Raw genomic sequence first — 16,588 nt, forward strand, 5'->3', positions numbered from 1 at the left:
CACACACACGTTACCGCAAAACCCTACCCCCTTCCCCCCCCCTCTTTCCGCCTCCATCTCCCTCATGGAGATAGTCACGCGCTCTCTTGTTCGGAATTATCGATAAATCTAGAGCGCGGCACAGGAGCATCTGCAACGCGAGGGACATTACGCACAACGGGCGTTTTAACATATTGGATATTTATATTGTCAGCGGGTTTATAGACATGTAAAATAATTCGTTCGCGCACAATACATACACACGCACTGTCATCGCAATGACGCATGTCCGACGCGTTTTTTTTTTTCCCGCAATTCATGTAATATTATACTTGCTCCCGCAGAAATCGAAACGAATGCAATTGCGACCTGCACGCGAATTATCGTCATGTTTCCCGATAATTCCCGTTTTACCGCAGAAAAGCAGAAGCGGGGCAATTAAATTCTTTCATAGAGGATTCGCGGATTCTTTAAATTCTTTCATAGAGAGTCGAATCAGGAGAGTACGTGCAATATCGAAAAGAACATGCATAATTATAATTTCTGGCGCTTTTAGAATTCATTAAGAGAAAGAATACGCTGCGATAGCCGCGTTCATTGATCCAGGATCCTAAATTATAATTATCGTACTATCAAGACCCTGCGAATTCGGCTGGAATTGAATGTTTGAAATGTCTATATATAAACCATTGTGATTAAAAAAAAGTGTACCCTGCGAGATCAATACTTAACGGTACGTGATATAAATTCACACATGTTTAAAATTTGGACAATATAAAATACAAAACGGATGCGAATAAAGATGGAATTGTATGTATATAAAAAGAGATTTGTATATGTAATTTAGCGACACACGTTCGCTTTATTTAAAAACAGCATTTCAAAGGCACTACACATATTACATACACGCAAATTGTGTGTCCCCCACTTTTATGGTACGTAGAATAATATATAGAATGTTGTGGATCGTACGCAACTATTCCCAACAGTTTGCTATCTATACATACGCAATGTGTACGCAGTTCGTTGCGCATCGCGCTGCTGGACATGTTACAATAACTATGAGGAACGCGATAATCTTAGAAGGAATCCCATAAATGACGTCGCATAGATGCGGCGATTTGCATACAAAAATCGAATGTTATGTACATCGTTGGCATATTTCAACAGGTAAGACGTGTCTAGCGTCGAGGATAAAATCCGTTTTTGTACTAAGTTTACGATGATAACTGCAGTTTTTTTTTTGTGCATAGAGATATGTCAGAGTTTTCGTGCCTCACTCGACGATTCTGTAGCAGATATGCCGCCGTAAAAATACACACACGTGTGTAATCTCGCCGTTTTCTAAAGTTACTAAATTGCACTTCGATAAATTTTTATGACTGAGGCAAAATTTCATCGTTGATCGCGTCATTACAATCAAATGCGTTCACTAGTAAGTATCCGATTTTTAATCGTTCACGAGATTAAAAATCGGATATGATTGATTATTAAAAAAACATTGAATTGAACGAAATAAAATATTTTCAAACATTTTTAAGAACTGCCATAAATATGCGGCGATATGTCTTTCGTTTTAAGATAAGATAACGTTTCAGATAAAAAATATATTACGCTCGTACCTAAAAATATATCATCAAATACCGCTTTCCTTTCGTAGACGGGCTGTACAGTTAGGCAATTGTGCGGCGAACGTCGGCAATTATCAAATGTCTCGTTAAATTCCAAAGATTTCATAAAAAAATGTTAAGTCTTGCATATTTCTTACATATTCCTTTTTCCTTAATTAACTGTATGTTCCTCCGCTCTGTCTTTTTCAAAATGTACAAATCTGGAATAAAACTCATCTAACAACGGTATAACGTCAAAGTCCATTTTGAAGAACATTGAACGCGGCTCCTAGCGCCCAGCTCAATTCATGGCCATTGATCTTCTTATAAAGCTGCAAGAAATTAAAAATACTTTGTCATGTCTGAAGGCGTGGGATGAAAATAGCATCGCAATATATGCGGATCTCTATACTTACATGTAGCTTAGTAGCCGGTTCCAAGCCAAATCCGTCTCTTAGCAGAACGTAAATAAATGTCAAATCTAAGCACATGAACGGCTGATCCGTATTCGGATAGTCGCACGTCTCCGTGGCTTGCTTCAAAAATGAACTCACTTGCACCATTCCACCCAGAAATGGATCTATTAATGCTACCTGAAAAATCAACACAAATATTACATTTCTCATATTTATACAGCAGTCATCTTTTATAATTTTTAGAAGTACATGTCTATATCTCATTTAATATTCATATGATTTATAAAAATATCTAATTTTTCTTTTATATTATATTCTTACATTATTCAATTACTTATAGATATAGATATAGTAAAAAATGAATTTATTAAATAGTTATACACGCATTAATATATTGATATTAATCTAATGTTCGTAATTCTTTAAACTCACCTCTGTCGCACGATCAAAGTAATACGAAAACGCGTATACTTCGTGATCCTTCAAACCCATTGGCTTTTCTGTGAGAGAACCAACATATTTCTCAATGATCTTTAAGCATTCCGCAAAGCGCACAATCGGCTTGTTCTCGTCTCCGCCAGCGAAATTTTGCGTTTTCACTACTTTGTACGTGCCGTTCGTTGGACCTTTCACAATGTAATCGCGCCCCTGGTAGGACCACTCCCTCGATACAATCGGATTGATGCATTCGGAATGTATCTCTATGGGACCTTTAACGTTCGCGTCGTCAAGATTCATGTCGTAGGTCAAAATCGCCTTTCTGGCGGCCATCAGACCCATGCCTAAGTAACTGTGCGTGTAGAGGCTCATGTTGTGATTGAATACATTGATGGAGTAAACGTGCTTCTCCAATTTCTTGGCCTGCCCGCTGTCCGGCTGGAACGTGACCTGCGTCGAGCCGCCGCCGAGGTCCAGCGCGGCCACGGTGGACTGAGAGCTGAGCGTGTTGAAGCGATCCAGCAGGAAGTTGACGGTGAACCAGGAGAAGATCCCCTCGTCCGTGCCTTCCATTATGGAGATGGAGTTCCTCGTGACCTGGAAACCGGACGTCTGGAACAGCTTTCTGCACTCCTCCAGTATGCCGTTGGCCTTGTGCTCCGGCAGCAGCCGCAGCCCCGCCGTGGCCTTCATCGTCAGCAACGTGTGGGGCCACTCCGACTGCGGGATCACCGCCTTCGCGTCGTTCAGGAGCGTCGTCAGGGACTTAGCGGCGTCCTCCGGCCGGTCGGCGAACGAGCTCAGACCCGGTTTTACCTCCTTGAACAGCTCATTGTCGAGCACCAGATTGCCATTGAGAATGGACTCGTGAAAGCTGAACGCCAGCACGCGGCTGCCGGTGGAACCGGCGTCGATGACGACCACGTAGAACGGCTTTTGCAAATTGAACGACAGCGCCAGGGTGTCGATGGCCTTGCTGCCTATCCTGATGGGCTTCAGGTCATTTGCTATGGCTATGTAACCTAGGAACAATGTACCAAGCACTACTACCATGGTGAAGTACTTCCTTCCCGGCTGGCCGGTGGTTTTCTTCTGGTGGGATGCCAATTCGTCATCACGTTCCTCTTCATTTTCAGTTTTCAGCTAAAAAAAAACCACATAAGAGACAATTATCGTAAGGAAGTTTACACACAGATTCGCAATATATTACTTGCTTGTGTACGCGCAACAACACACAGACAGATATTCTAAGAACAGTGAAATATGTACACATTGCTTTCAGAATGCTGCAATAATTTAACCACATGCGAATCTTGTAACAAATCAGGACACACTTACAAATGTATATGGAATTAAAATATATCTCTTTTCATTTCTAATCATCACAATTCTTAGGATTTCTTTCCCAGGGCGACCAAATCAAATTGGTTTAATTTCAATTTGAATTGCTCGCAGCGAAATTTCTAATTGTACAATTTGTTGTCAATCTTCCCTTCCGAGTATTAACAAAAAGAAATGATTCATGAAAAATCTGTTAAAGCATACTACAAGTATTACTTGACAAAAGGATGGCTCGAGATCAAACACTCCACTTAACTCGGAGATCAATTCAACCGATGCAATTGTGCTCACAAAATTTCCGATCGACAAAAATATTGACATTTTTTCTATCCAATTATACTCGTCATCTTTAATCTAGTTTTATTTTTTTTTCCACGTGTCGAGTAACAACGAAGTCAATCGTTCCGTCCTCTTTAGCCATAATAAGTGCCACGATTTCACCTGACCGCGTTAATCGTCGGTCAAATCAATAGGGGTCCGTCGAGGGACAAGGTCACCTTGGGTCAATCGCCGATCGAGTTAATTAGTTTCACTCGAGGTAACCCTGAAACGACGCGGAAGGGGAAAACGGGCAACATTAACCTCGCCGGAGCAGACACGAGGACGAGTATCTCACGCGGGGGAGAGGCGCTCTCTCTCTCTACATAAGTCTCACACTCACGAGCGTGTATCGCATCTAGGGCGACCTGTACGATCCGCCGGGTGACGGGCGCTTGTCATGTAAAAGAGGGAAAAAAAAATCGCGGAATCTTGAAGAGTTGAGAGGTGCGCGACGACGCGGCGGGAAGCGCCGCCGATGGCGCCGATGTGCCGCCGGCGTGTGTGGTGCGTATCGCGCGATCGCGCCTTCGGGAGCGGGCGGGGAGCCTCGAGTGCAATTGCGCGCTCCTCGATGCCTGTCAACACACACGAGGGGGGCGATCACGTGACGAGGCGCGAGCCACGGGACGCGAGGCCACGGTTCGAAATTCGAACCGATCTTGCGGTACTGGGCCCGTTACTGCTGCGTGTGCGATACCTGGTCCACTACGTGCGACGTGTCCACTCGCTCGCTCTCTCGCTCGCACGCGTCGTTTCCCGTGTCACGATTCACGGAAACGGCCGCATGGCGATGCGCGTCCTGACAAACGAACGACGTAGATCGTCAATAAGACCGCTTACGCACCTTTCGACGTCTCACGCTCATGTTTTTTCGTTCGGCGAATGACGACAGTAGACGACGACGACGACAGACGATTGATTGACGCAGAGACGAAGAATCAGGAAAACGATCACGCGTGGATCATATAGCACGACTGCCCGCGGAAGCGAATCGCGCGGCTCGGCTCGTCCAGGCGGGCGCACGGAGTCACACAGTCCGTATACGAATATGACTGATCGACGCTTCGCCGGGCCGGAGTGCGGTTTAACGTCGGTGCGCGGTGCGCCGGCGAGTCATTACGACATTTACGGGCCACGGCGCCGCGAACGGACTCGGTAACGGTCTCGAGACTCACTGCGATATCGCGAACGATCCCCGCGGGGTGCAAAGGTGATTAGAGAAGGAGCGCGAGCGAGCGAGCGAAACGGTCGATAATCCGGCGTCACGAGACTGCCATGTGTCATTGTTTGTCACTGCCGACCGTTTGACGGACGGCGACAAATGGTGCATGGCAAACTACCTAAAGGCCACTTAAAAGTTCGACGATCGAAATAGAACGCGGGTAATATAATTTAAGCGGCGAGCGTCAAAACAGTGTGACGCTAGAATAGTAAATGGAGATAGAGATAGCGCCGACTGGTCGTTACGCGTGTCGGGAAGATAATAAACGCGTCACGTGATCGCGTAAGATCATCAGCGAGGATGAAAGGCTCTTCTGTCGCGATAACCGATAAGGAAAAGGAGAGCGACCCGCCGAACACGGCACGACGAGAACTCGAACGGCTCGAAGATTCTCTTTTCTTTCTCTCATCCGCGGATCCGTCTTTTTCGCGTGTCGATTTTTTTTTACTCGCTCGCTTATCGCGTCGCGAGGGCAAAAAAAGATCCCTCGCCTAATCGCTCAATTATGCAATGCGGTTAGATAACGAACGAGCGACGCGAACACGCTCGTCGAGCGATGAGTCGCCTATTCATCGTTGCAAGAAATTCCGTGTGGATGTTGACTCGTTGGCACGTCCGTGAACCGTCCACGAGCGAGCGAGGCGATTGATTGACGGTCATATGTAAATGTAAGTAGACACGCGTGTACCTTCCTTCCTTGTTGGGTGGTGCCTCTGTCTTTGAAGGTCGATCCCCGGCTAGAAGATTCGCGTGTACAGAGCTTTGCATTGTCATCGGCGCATAATAGATCGTGCGCCGTTAGCTCTGATCGCGAGTAGAATGTGCGCAGGAGTGTATGTTATATATTCGAATATAGTTAGACTTTAAATGGCATTTTTTTTTTCTTACAGCTCACCAGTCAGGATTGCTGTTTTGTTTACATGTTTACTGCTCTAGAAAAGCCTGCATATATTTTGCACGTGTGTTTTTGCGTATGATATACAAGATAAAGATAGCGTGTAAGCTCATCGAAATATTTATGAAACAGATAAAAATGTTATCTTATCGAAATATATATATATGTATACTTCTTGAGGTAAAAGAACCTGCAGTATTATATATGTGCCTATATATAAAAAAATCTATATATATAGATTTTTAAATATATTTTATATATATTTTTATATATGATTATATATCCAGAAACAATTATAAATAGTTGTTTAACAATTTTGCATGGACTGATATTCAATTTTTATTTCACCTAAATAATTTTTATAGAAATTAATTAATTGTTTAATTCATATATTAATCCAACAATACTGCAAGCTATACAAGGCAAATGCAATTTTATATATGTTACATTAATTATATTAATGGTAAAGAGCATTTTTAATACCGCATACACTGTAATTGTCAATATATATACTTGCAAATAAAATTTTCTCCGCCTTTTTTCTAAGTCTTGTGCGAATAAGTGTTAATCATTGCATTGAAGGTTAGAATTCTTTTCTGAGATCTAAAAATAGAGCCCAACTCAACAAACATATTTTTAGGTCGTGGTGTTCTCCAGGTTTCTACTTACACGCAGTATGGATCATGCTGACAGGAACTTTTATCAAGATAAGATGTTGGTTGTGAAAGTGGAGAAGTTTTAATTTATGTAGCAAAAAGTGCTGCATATATTGATATATAAATCATTAATATCTTTCACATCTTTCTGATGTCTCACTGGAGAAGATAGCACATTCTACTTAATCCGCTAAACCAAGCTGGTAAGAACAACCAAAGTAATATATCCAATAATTAAAGAACAGAAGAAACATTATAAATGTTATTTTATAATTAATTACTTCTTATGACACAATACATATTAATTACGATTTCACGATTCGACGATTTGATGATAAAAAAAAATTTTATTGAATTGTTTAGTTTCAGATGCAACCTGTAGGAAGCAAATGACAATATAGAATAGAGTATATATTGCACTGCAAAAAATAATATACTTTGATTGCTCTTCCAATTCTTCATATCAATCAGATAATCCGAGACGACAAAAATGACGCGCGAGACCACAGAGAATCTTCTAAAACAGGCTGCCATCCAGATTGGCGCTGGAGGATCGGCAGGTTTCATCGAGGTTTGCATAATGCAACCAATGGATCTTGTGAAAACGCGTTTTCAGCTCCAAGTGAAGACAACAACGTCAGATCCATTGTACTATACAGGTATTTTGTGTAGCATTAAGACACTTGTATTGCACTATGCATTAACTATATATATATATATATATATATATATATATATATATAATAATGTATAATATATTTATATATATATATGTTATTGTTATAGGAATTCGCGATTGTATGATCAAAATGTATAAGACTGAAGGACTACCAGCATTTTGGAAAGGAATTTTACCTCCGATACTTGTGGAAACTCCCAAACGTGCAGTTAAAGTAAGTGCTCAATGTATAAGAGAGAGAAGTCTGCATACTTATTTTTATTTACATTTAAAAAAGATTATTTTATTTTTATTTATAAAAACTTATCCTTTCTTTTAGTTTTTTACATTCGAACAATATAAACAGTTTTTCTTATTCGGCGCTAGTGCACCCACCCCGTTGGTAATTACTCTAATACGATTATTACATACAATTTGCTAATTGTTTACAAGATAAAAAAAAAGTGCTATCGTTACAGACATTCTCATGCGCTGGTTTCTTCGCCGGTGTTACAGAGGCTATATTAGTTAATCCCTTTGAAATGGTGAAAGTAAAACTGCAATCTGATCGAAAGCACGTGAGGGAAAGCCCGTCGACGTTCGCGGTGACGAAAGAAATAATTTCCAAGCATGGTTTTGGATTGAACGGTCTGAACAAGGGGCTGACAGCCACTATAATGAGAAACGCGGTGTTCAACTCGTTTTATTTTGGTTTTTATCATTCTGTCAAAGGATATATACCAGCCAGAGAGGAACCTTTGTTGGACTTTTTGACTAAAGTAATCATTCAGTTTTTTTTGTGTGTGACAACGTCACAGGATAGATGTATCAAAGTTGCACGCTGTTCTCATCAATTTGTACCATGTGATAAAATTTTTCAGATTGCTATTGGATTCGTGTCAGGTACTGTCGCTTCCTGTCTAAATATACCGTTCGACGTGGCCAAAAGTCGCATTCAGGGATCGCAGGATAATACGCTATACAAAGGAACGCTGAACACCATGCATATTGTTTACAAGAGAGAAGGGTATTCATATAGAGAGATATATATATATATATAATGTTTTTAACATACCGATATGCGATTGTACTCGGGGCCTCGAGATCGCTCACTCGTGTAATCTGTCATTCCAGATTTAGAGCCTTGTACAAAGGCTTGGTGCCAAAGGTGCTGAGATTAGGTCCAGGTGGTGCCATTATGCTTGTGGTGTATGACTACATGCATGTGTTTCTTACAAAAAAGTTCAAAGACTAATATTTACACTGCATTTTAAGGAGCTGTGAGGTAACTGTAAGCATAAGTTCCTCTTCAAAATGCATTTTGAAAAAAAAAAAAATATATATATATAATGTAAAATATATAAAATGGATATTTTTTACGTGTAAAAACAAAATAAAAATTCATATAATTTTATAATCATGAAAATTCCTCACACCTTTCAATTAAACATTCTTTTTAACAATCTTACATACTCTGTTTCTTTTTCTTGCTCTCAGTTTTAATAGTTTTTACTTCTGTATACTCTAATGTACTATTGTAAAAAAAAAAAGTATATTAATCGTCTAAAACAGAATCTAGCCATTTTTCTAAGTCAATGGGCTTATTCGGAACACTCTTTGATTTCGTTTTGGAATCTGCAACAAATCAATGAATAATATAAATCCTTCATATTGTATATATATGTTATATTATAGAAAATTAGCCTGATCGCAGATTATATGTTTATTTTGTCTTTTTTGGAAGATGAAAATTTGGCGTCATAATTTTTCGGAATAAAAATTGCGTAAATAAAATATTACATGGCTAAATGGTCAAAATAATTTTTTAAATCAAAAACCTTACCACTATTATGAGACGTAGATAGCGACACGGGCTGTGCGATTCCTATCACGGTGCTCTGAACGGGTTCCTGCAGAGACAATAAGAAATCTAGATCTTCCTCCAAGTCATCGATACGGCCTTCTGCTTTCGCGTTTGTCGTCGACTCCACATCCTTCGACTGGTCGATCCTCGCGTTCTCGTTAGATCCACTTTTGATTAAACTCGATGCCTTTAGATCCTCCACAATCGCGCTGTAAGCCGCCTTGCCTCTCTCGGCATCGTTGTAGATACTCGTCAGCTGGTCGCTCTAGAATCGATGCGAATCGCCGAAAATTAATCGCTCGTTTGACCGAGATGCGTTACCAGTGCAATTCGAGTCGATCGCTTGACGTACTCGAGGAGCATCTCCCGTAACAACTCGAGTATCTCTCGAGTACTTACTACAAAATACCTGTCAGCCACGTCGACGTACTCGTCGAATGGAACGCATGCGATCGCGGCCGATAGCGCCTTCAGGTTCAGGGTGAAGAACTCCGAGTACTGCGACGAATCGACGGTCCAGGCTTTCTCTGACTTGAAGACGAAGTGCCCGCCTTTCGAGAGCGGCGCGTTTATGAGGGTGCCGAAGTCCTTGCCCATCGCCTCCTCGTCCGTCGGCGATTCCGCGCGGTCGGCGACGGACGAGGGGGGTTGCTGCGATTTGCCTTTCTTCTTCGCCTTTTGCATCCCGGAAAATTCTAACCGTTCGCGCGGGACCGCGAGATCGTTAAGCCCGTCTTGCGTATACTGTGTCAAAATCACATGTGCGCTCAGCGTCAGCTGTGACGCCCGCGACTGCCCGTAAACGGAGTCACGTGCGATACTTAGGGTCGATCGATTCTCGACGACTCGTTCATTCTCTCGATGTCTTCAAATACGAATTTGAAAATAGAAATTCATAATTCCTGCGGCGAACAAACTTCGATCTACGATTAATTTAATAACCCCGACAATAGACTGATGTTATTTTTTTATGCCAAGAATGCCATTTTTTATGTCAAAATGACGACAAATACGATTAGTTTGCTGTCTAAACAATCGAGTTTATCTTCGATTAATGTTAGTTCAGTCGAAGTGGTCCTTATCAAGTAATTCCGACAGAAACGCAAAGTTAATTATGTTTTATTATCTCTAATTTAATCACCGTAACCTATATTTATATTTCGGTTTCCACATTTCAATGTCTAATAGCAAAACGTGATGTTTACACGATAGAAATTAGCATTTTTAAGTGTCTGTCGTTTTTCCGAAAATTATATATATGTATAGTCCCTATTTTAATAATACTTACATACATATACTTAAATAATACTATGTCCTTTACTTTAAATAAGGCAGAATGTAAGAAAAATAATTCTAAATTTAAGAAACTCTTGTAAGAGAATCCTCTCTATGTGGATCCAAGAATCTTCTAATTATAATTTATCGTAAAACTATATTTTTGTGATTGTTAATTGATTCAAGTTTGTTGAATTCATACTAGACACGAAAGAGTTAAAATTTATGAAACTTTATAATTAAAAATGCACAATAAATAATTTTAATATGCACTGAGTGCGTCCAACCGAATTCGCTATAAAATTTAAACAAAAAACATTATACGTGACATTGTGTGCCGTTTTACGATAATTGGAGTATCAACGGGTCCAATTATCATCGCTCTGAAATTCTGTGGCGAACCACGGGGATTGGGAAATCCAAACGGCAAGTTTTTTGCTGGAAGCTAACTTTATTGGCATTAAATTTCAGACAAAGTCCCGACAAATGGACTTCCAATACTTACTTCTACAAGATTAAGACCTAGAGGTTTGTAAAGGCAATTAATAACGCGCGAGGTGAAAAGGATCAATCGATTCGTACAATCATTTTTATCCTAAAGTATAAAAAGCGACTTCGCACCGAACTCCACAATGTAAAAAAAAGACTGCAAAAAAAGAGAGGGACCAAAGTTGATCGTGGTAGAAACAACATTTATTAACAAAATGCTACGATAAAGAGCTCTATTAGTACTAGGTAGGTAAAATTCATAACAGAACGAATTTTTTCTTCTCGAAGGAAACGGAGGTCTCAGGATGGTGGAGGGAGAGGATAAAGGAGACATACGAACTTTTATCTTTATTTTCACGTATGCATGTTATAGAGGTTTCTGAATATAAGCATATTTATATGTATATGCAGTTCTTTCTTTTAGAGCGAATAAAATGGCGTGTGGCAACCAAACCAACTGATAAAGAATATGATCGGTATAAAGGTCTGGGAGCACCTTACGCTCGTCCCTATTCTACAAAAGATTTTCGATGAACTTCTTCAATATTTTCACGTAAACACGTTCGGCCCTGTTTTTTCAACCCCCAACCAAATGACTCCGTCCCGGTCGGGGGTCTGACGAACAACTCTCGATCGACATTCTTCGGGCTTGCATTACTTGACGTTTTCTTCTAGGCTTGAGGCTTCTCAGCCGGAAATGAATTGCAGATCATATTCTTTGTCACAAGCAACCGAGAAAACCTTCTGACTCTTGACAATGCGAGCAAGATAAACGTGTTCTTCAAATATCTTGTCTTCGACTTTTCAAAACTCATTTTTTCAGAGTGAAACTTCAAACTTCCCTCTATCATCCAATACCTCTTGATTCAAAACCTTATAAACAAACAAACAGGTTAGAGAACTTACTTCTACTCGAAGCTTGTTATTATTTTTCTTTTTTTTTTTGTGTGTGTGTTTCATTTCCTTGCTTTCTTTATTTAGGTTTATTTTATTTCTTTTCTTTTTGTTTTAAGAGATATATTTCCACATTTTTTTAAAGATTCTATCCAACGGCTGGAATACAACTGTAAGCTACAAACTGCGCAAATATCGCTCAATTATATTCCAGCTTTCACATTATAGCCTTGTATTTTTACACAATTGAAACCTTATCTTCATAATACTAATAAGAGGCGATATAAACTTATGAAAATAAGGTTTTCTATTCTAACCTTACTGATTTTCGTGCAAACAGTATGCTATACTCAACTGCATTTTGCACGTTTTTCCTTTTTCAATAGCATTAGCGATATTTTATTACGATATTGTAATTTAAACGCGAGACTGTATCGCATACAATGCAGAATTAGGTAAGGTAAGAATAGTAATATAATGTGATTTCGTTAATTTCATAATTTTGACCCGTTGAAGAAATATTTGGGTCAAAGTCATCGGCTGAAAGGACCTGTGGCCACGCATCACTTCACTGACTTAATATCGACCTGAAATTCATTAAGCAACAAAAAAACCATGATTGTTTTACCGCAAGTTATGGATTGCTGCTTAGCTACTACCGATTTTTATCGAGCGCATTTCTCTGATGCTCCCGTCTGTGTTGTTTCTTGCTAACTTAAATACTTACTTTTGCAATCCAATCGGCATTATCGTTTTAATTAGAAATATAAGCGGTCTACGAAAATATGAATCCGGAAGAAATTTTATGTTGTAAATTGCTCTCGACGACTTTTTTCAATGTAATAAAATGTACGCGTGCAAAATTATCTCTCTTGAAATTCGTTCTGAGCAGCATCAATTAAATAGAAGAGATTGGTTTTTAATATCTAATCAATATTATAATTTCTTTTATATTTCCTAATTTTCATAATTATCTTCAAGAAAGTAATTAATTAATGTATGCGACCCAGCAAGATGCCCCTCGATAACGGAGTTATGATGAGAAGCCACGTCTTTCTCTAGAAAAATAAGATGTGCGAAGTTTTTCGCCGTGTAACATTTTCGTGTAAAGTGTACGGCAAAACGAAAAAAAGAAGTGAAGAGAAACAAATGTACATTACAATAAGCACTGTTGTGCAATAAATTACGAAAATATGACGTCTTTGCCAGATAATTTGCAGATGTACGTAGACGTAACCACCATGTGTTTTAACATACATTTCAGTACAGAGATGAGACACATATCCATGTAGACAGCTTATATTATGATGCAAATTAAAAGTGAAGATTGTACTTACGTGGCGAGTAGGAGCGCGATCTAGAACGATCGTAACGCGAACGTCGGCGGCTGTAGTATGGGCTGGGCGATCGACGGTAACTTCCTCTGTAGCTGACCCTATTGTTTTCGGTATTAACAAAAAAAATGAGGAATTAAAAATAAATGAAAAAAAAAAAGGAGAATACAATAATGTAATATCCAATCGTGATTTTTGAAAAACACGTTTGAACTGTTGTTCGTGGAACAGACATGACTTACTCTCTACGCCTCGGCGCATCCCAGCTTCTGTCGTGCAGATGCGTAGGTTTTCCCATGTATATTCCCGGGGTAGGAGTGTGAGCACGCTGAGTGATGGAGAAATCTACTCGAATTCGTCTCCCGTCGATTTCCATGCCGGTGCATTGCTCTTTAGCCACTTTAGCGTCCTCGGATGATTCAAAATATACAAAGCAGAATCCTCTGGAACGTCCAGTCTGTAACAAATGGGAAATACACAGTGGTATCATCATTAAAATCGCGTCATCACTAATTGTGCTTATTTTCAATTCACATATAGATCTCTCTATATGCAATTTTGTGGCCAGATGCCTTTAACGTATCATGTGTCTCTCAAATATGAACGTTCTAAATCTCTGGCGCGATTTTACTGTTCCCCAGGATAAATACCTATGGGGAAGTAACGAGACTGTTGCATACTATCTCAAGGCCTATTCTTTATAGCTAAACTAGTACACACTCGATGTACATTTGAAATGAAATAGAAAATATATTTGAAGTTTGCGACGAAAGCGAGAAGGAAATGTTTTAATGCAGTCCAGCAGTGCTGCAATAAAGAACAGGGCCTTTAATACATGCACATAATGATTAAATATACATCGAGTTTTGCATACCTTTGCATCGATAACGACCTGCACTCGTTCTACCGGGCCGTACTTGGAGAATATATGTTGAATTTGCTGTTCAGTCGTGAAAATTGAGAGTCCGAAGACCCCGAGGCAACGGGAGGGGCAAGGATTGTCCCGATTACCGATGTGCCGTCGCCTGGATGACATTGGGCTGCGCGAGTGCGACCGGTACACGTGACGGTCACGGGAGTAACGCGATCGGGAGTACGAGCGGGATCTGCTGCGAGAGTAACGGCCGCCGCGGTACGGCGAGCGACTCCGGCTACGACTGCTGCGGTGGCCGACGCCACTGGTGTACTTGTTGCCGCGATACGACTTCCGTCCACGTGACGCGGAACGGCTGCGCGATCTCGAATATTTGACCTCTCTGTGCGAATCCTTCCGCTCGCGCGACTTGCGCGATCTGGAGTGCGACCGCGAGTCTCTTAGGCCGCCGTCTGCGGTGCGTGGTCGGCGGGGGCTTGCACTGCGACTGCCACTTCTCTGCAAATTACAAACAATCGTTACTCACATCGCGTATATACAGAGAATTAAAATTGTCGTTACATCTTACATGACAAATTGAATGTTAAGGAAATGCAATGCAAGATGTCATGTCTTCATAATTCATGTATTTATTTATTTGAAAAAATATAAACGGTGGGCCAACAATTTATAATAAAACAATAAGTTGAAAACGCAAAAATATTTTTAAAATAACGATATTTTAAATAGTTAAATATAATATTTCTTAAATCCGGTCTTTAATCTAATCCTTATAATTTGCATATAATTCCATTTTGTAAAATGGTGGAAGGCGTGACACGTGGAATGTAATTTTAAATTACATTCCACGTGTCACGTCCTTCACATACAGAAGAACTGAAAGAAACTATTAAATAATACTTCAATAAATGTAATACATTACATTAAAATGTTAAATTAAACATTAAATATTCTTGTAACTTATAATATTAAAATGTTGAATTAAATACATTTAAATGTAACGTAAAACTTGAGGGAAATCTGCAGTTAGAAAATGCTGGAATGTTCGACGCTAAAAAATTGAGATAAATCTGCAGATAGAAAATGCTAGAATGTTCGATGCTAAAAACTTGAGATAAATCTGCAGATAGAAAATGCTGAAATGTTCAATGTTTCTGAGAACAAAATTGAGTTCTTCAATAAGAAAAATTTAGTCCGACAAATAACTTTTAATTCTCCAAAATATGATAATATTTGACAATGTAAACATCATCAATTTAAACAAATATGTATATAAGACAATAAAGACTTCCGTAAAGGTCAAACTTCAAAATAAATAAAAAAAGCCTTCACAGCAACATCTCGTTATCATAATATGTACATTTGTGTATACAAATCTATCCTAACGTACGTATCAGAATTGAATTTTTTTTTATAGCGAACGTTATAACGGTAGCAATCATATATTCTAAACATATGAGCGTGATCGACCAATCGTGATTCGGCTTTCAGCTTATCACGTTTATAACCTCATAAAACGCTTTTACCGAGATTTATAATTATCGGAGTGACGTACGGCTCGGGGAATTTTTATATCATCGCACTTTACTCCAAAATATATCCCGCGTTCAGGATCCCTCCCCCTCGTCCCGGGAGGCGAACGAGTCGCCGCTCGTCGCGAATGTTGCGCGATTTTTGATAATGGCTGGAAGAGTAGAACTGCGCCGTTGGATCGATAATTTCGGCTGTGCTGAACCGCCGCAATTTACGCGCAAAGATCCCCGCGACGCCGCACCGCATACTCACCTCGATATCGCTCATCGTCGATGCCCTTCGACCAGTTGGGATCTGTGCCGGACAAAGAACAAAATGCCTCGCCACGCGCTCGTCGTGGACGCGTGCTCTCGTAGAGAGACGACGATAATATGGCGTGATGGCGCAAAGCCAGCCTGCCTGGCCTCCTCGTCGGGCAGGAAACGCCGGGCCCGGGGAGCACGCAAATGAACACACCAACATCCGGCGGCGTTGCCGTGGCAACGGGGACGCGCGTCGCGGCCTTACGGCGCGTGCGCATGGAACCGCGGCGGCGCGGCGGTGCGTCGTCGCACGTGGCGAGGGGTTGACGCGACGGCCGGTAAATTAGTCTCCTCGCGCTTTCCGGAGCTGACGGCACGCTGCAGCACGCGGTGAGAGGTGATTGGCTATCTTGCGCGTAGAGTTAGAGGCTGCAGGGCACAGGAAAATGTACACACTCATTGTCAATCGAGAAGTTATAATTATAACTAATAATTATTATTTTATAATTGTTATATGATTTAAATCTATATATAATCTCGCTTCGCA

General features: G+C 40.4%; 4 protein-coding genes across 15 annotated transcripts; 1 reads left to right on the forward strand and 3 right to left on the reverse strand.

The window, feature by feature from the left end:
* Nucleotides 1-812: 812 nt before the first annotated feature.
* LOC105462989 (ectonucleoside triphosphate diphosphohydrolase 5) lies at nucleotides 813-8,680 on the reverse strand. Of its 5 annotated transcripts, none has more exons than XM_011709962.1 (4): nucleotides 8,612-8,680; nucleotides 2,438-3,586; nucleotides 2,006-2,182; nucleotides 813-1,921 (listed from the first exon to the last, which is right to left on the reverse strand). In XM_011709962.1, exons 1-4 carry the CDS (start codon nucleotides 8,663-8,665, stop codon nucleotides 1,844-1,846), a joined length of 1,458 nt encoding a protein of 485 aa, XP_011708264.1. In that variant the 5' UTR covers nucleotides 8,666-8,680; the 3' UTR covers nucleotides 813-1,843. The 5 variants fall into 5 exon arrangements, with proteins under 5 accessions (XP_011708264.1, XP_011708265.1, XP_011708266.1 ...); XM_011709963.1 differs by lacking the exon at nucleotides 8,612-8,680 and adding an exon at nucleotides 4,950-5,474; XM_011709964.1 differs by lacking the exon at nucleotides 8,612-8,680 and adding an exon at nucleotides 4,446-4,628.
* LOC105462987 (mitochondrial 2-oxodicarboxylate carrier) lies at nucleotides 5,521-9,000 on the forward strand. Of its 7 annotated transcripts, XM_011709959.1 has the most exons (9): nucleotides 5,530-5,995; nucleotides 6,218-6,325; nucleotides 6,863-7,081; nucleotides 7,242-7,537; nucleotides 7,665-7,771; nucleotides 7,877-7,939; nucleotides 8,016-8,315; nucleotides 8,418-8,563; nucleotides 8,671-9,000. In XM_011709959.1, the coding sequence occupies exons 4-9, from the start codon at nucleotides 7,369-7,371 to the stop codon at nucleotides 8,789-8,791; spliced, it is 906 nt and encodes a 301-aa protein (XP_011708261.1). In that variant the 5' UTR covers nucleotides 5,530-5,995; nucleotides 6,218-6,325; nucleotides 6,863-7,081; nucleotides 7,242-7,368; the 3' UTR covers nucleotides 8,792-9,000. The 7 variants fall into 7 exon arrangements, with proteins under 7 accessions (XP_011708259.1, XP_011708254.1, XP_011708256.1 ...); XM_011709952.1 differs by having other exon boundaries at nucleotides 5,525-5,995; nucleotides 6,218-6,402; nucleotides 8,016-8,563; XM_011709954.1 differs by having other exon boundaries at nucleotides 5,525-5,995; nucleotides 6,880-7,081; nucleotides 8,016-8,563.
* Nucleotides 8,937-10,188, reverse strand: LOC105462986. The gene is made up of 3 exons (XM_011709951.1): nucleotides 9,800-10,188; nucleotides 9,380-9,665; nucleotides 8,937-9,171 (listed from the first exon to the last, which is right to left on the reverse strand). Exons 1-3 carry the CDS (start codon nucleotides 10,082-10,084, stop codon nucleotides 9,092-9,094), a joined length of 651 nt encoding a protein of 216 aa, XP_011708253.1. The 5' UTR covers nucleotides 10,085-10,188; the 3' UTR covers nucleotides 8,937-9,091.
* Nucleotides 10,189-11,106: 918 nt separating this feature from the next.
* On the reverse strand, nucleotides 11,107-16,223 carry LOC105462990 (transformer-2 protein homolog beta). 2 transcript variants are annotated; one of them, XM_011709965.1, is made up of 5 exons: nucleotides 16,052-16,223; nucleotides 14,267-14,764; nucleotides 13,635-13,849; nucleotides 13,396-13,493; nucleotides 11,107-12,037 (listed from the first exon to the last, which is right to left on the reverse strand). In XM_011709965.1, the coding sequence occupies exons 1-5, from the start codon at nucleotides 16,064-16,066 to the stop codon at nucleotides 12,012-12,014; spliced, it is 852 nt and encodes a 283-aa protein (XP_011708267.1). In that variant the 5' UTR covers nucleotides 16,067-16,223; the 3' UTR covers nucleotides 11,107-12,011. The 2 variants fall into 2 exon arrangements, with proteins under 2 accessions (XP_011708267.1, XP_011708268.1); XM_011709966.1 differs by having other exon boundaries at nucleotides 11,107-12,645.
* Between the last annotated feature and the right edge of the window lie 365 nt (nucleotides 16,224-16,588).

Source organism: Wasmannia auropunctata, unplaced genomic scaffold (genome assembly GCF_000956235.1).
Source record: "Wasmannia auropunctata unplaced genomic scaffold, wasmannia.A_1.0 LD336092.1, whole genome shotgun sequence".
NCBI classification, from domain to species: domain Eukaryota; kingdom Metazoa; phylum Arthropoda; class Insecta; order Hymenoptera; family Formicidae; genus Wasmannia; species Wasmannia auropunctata.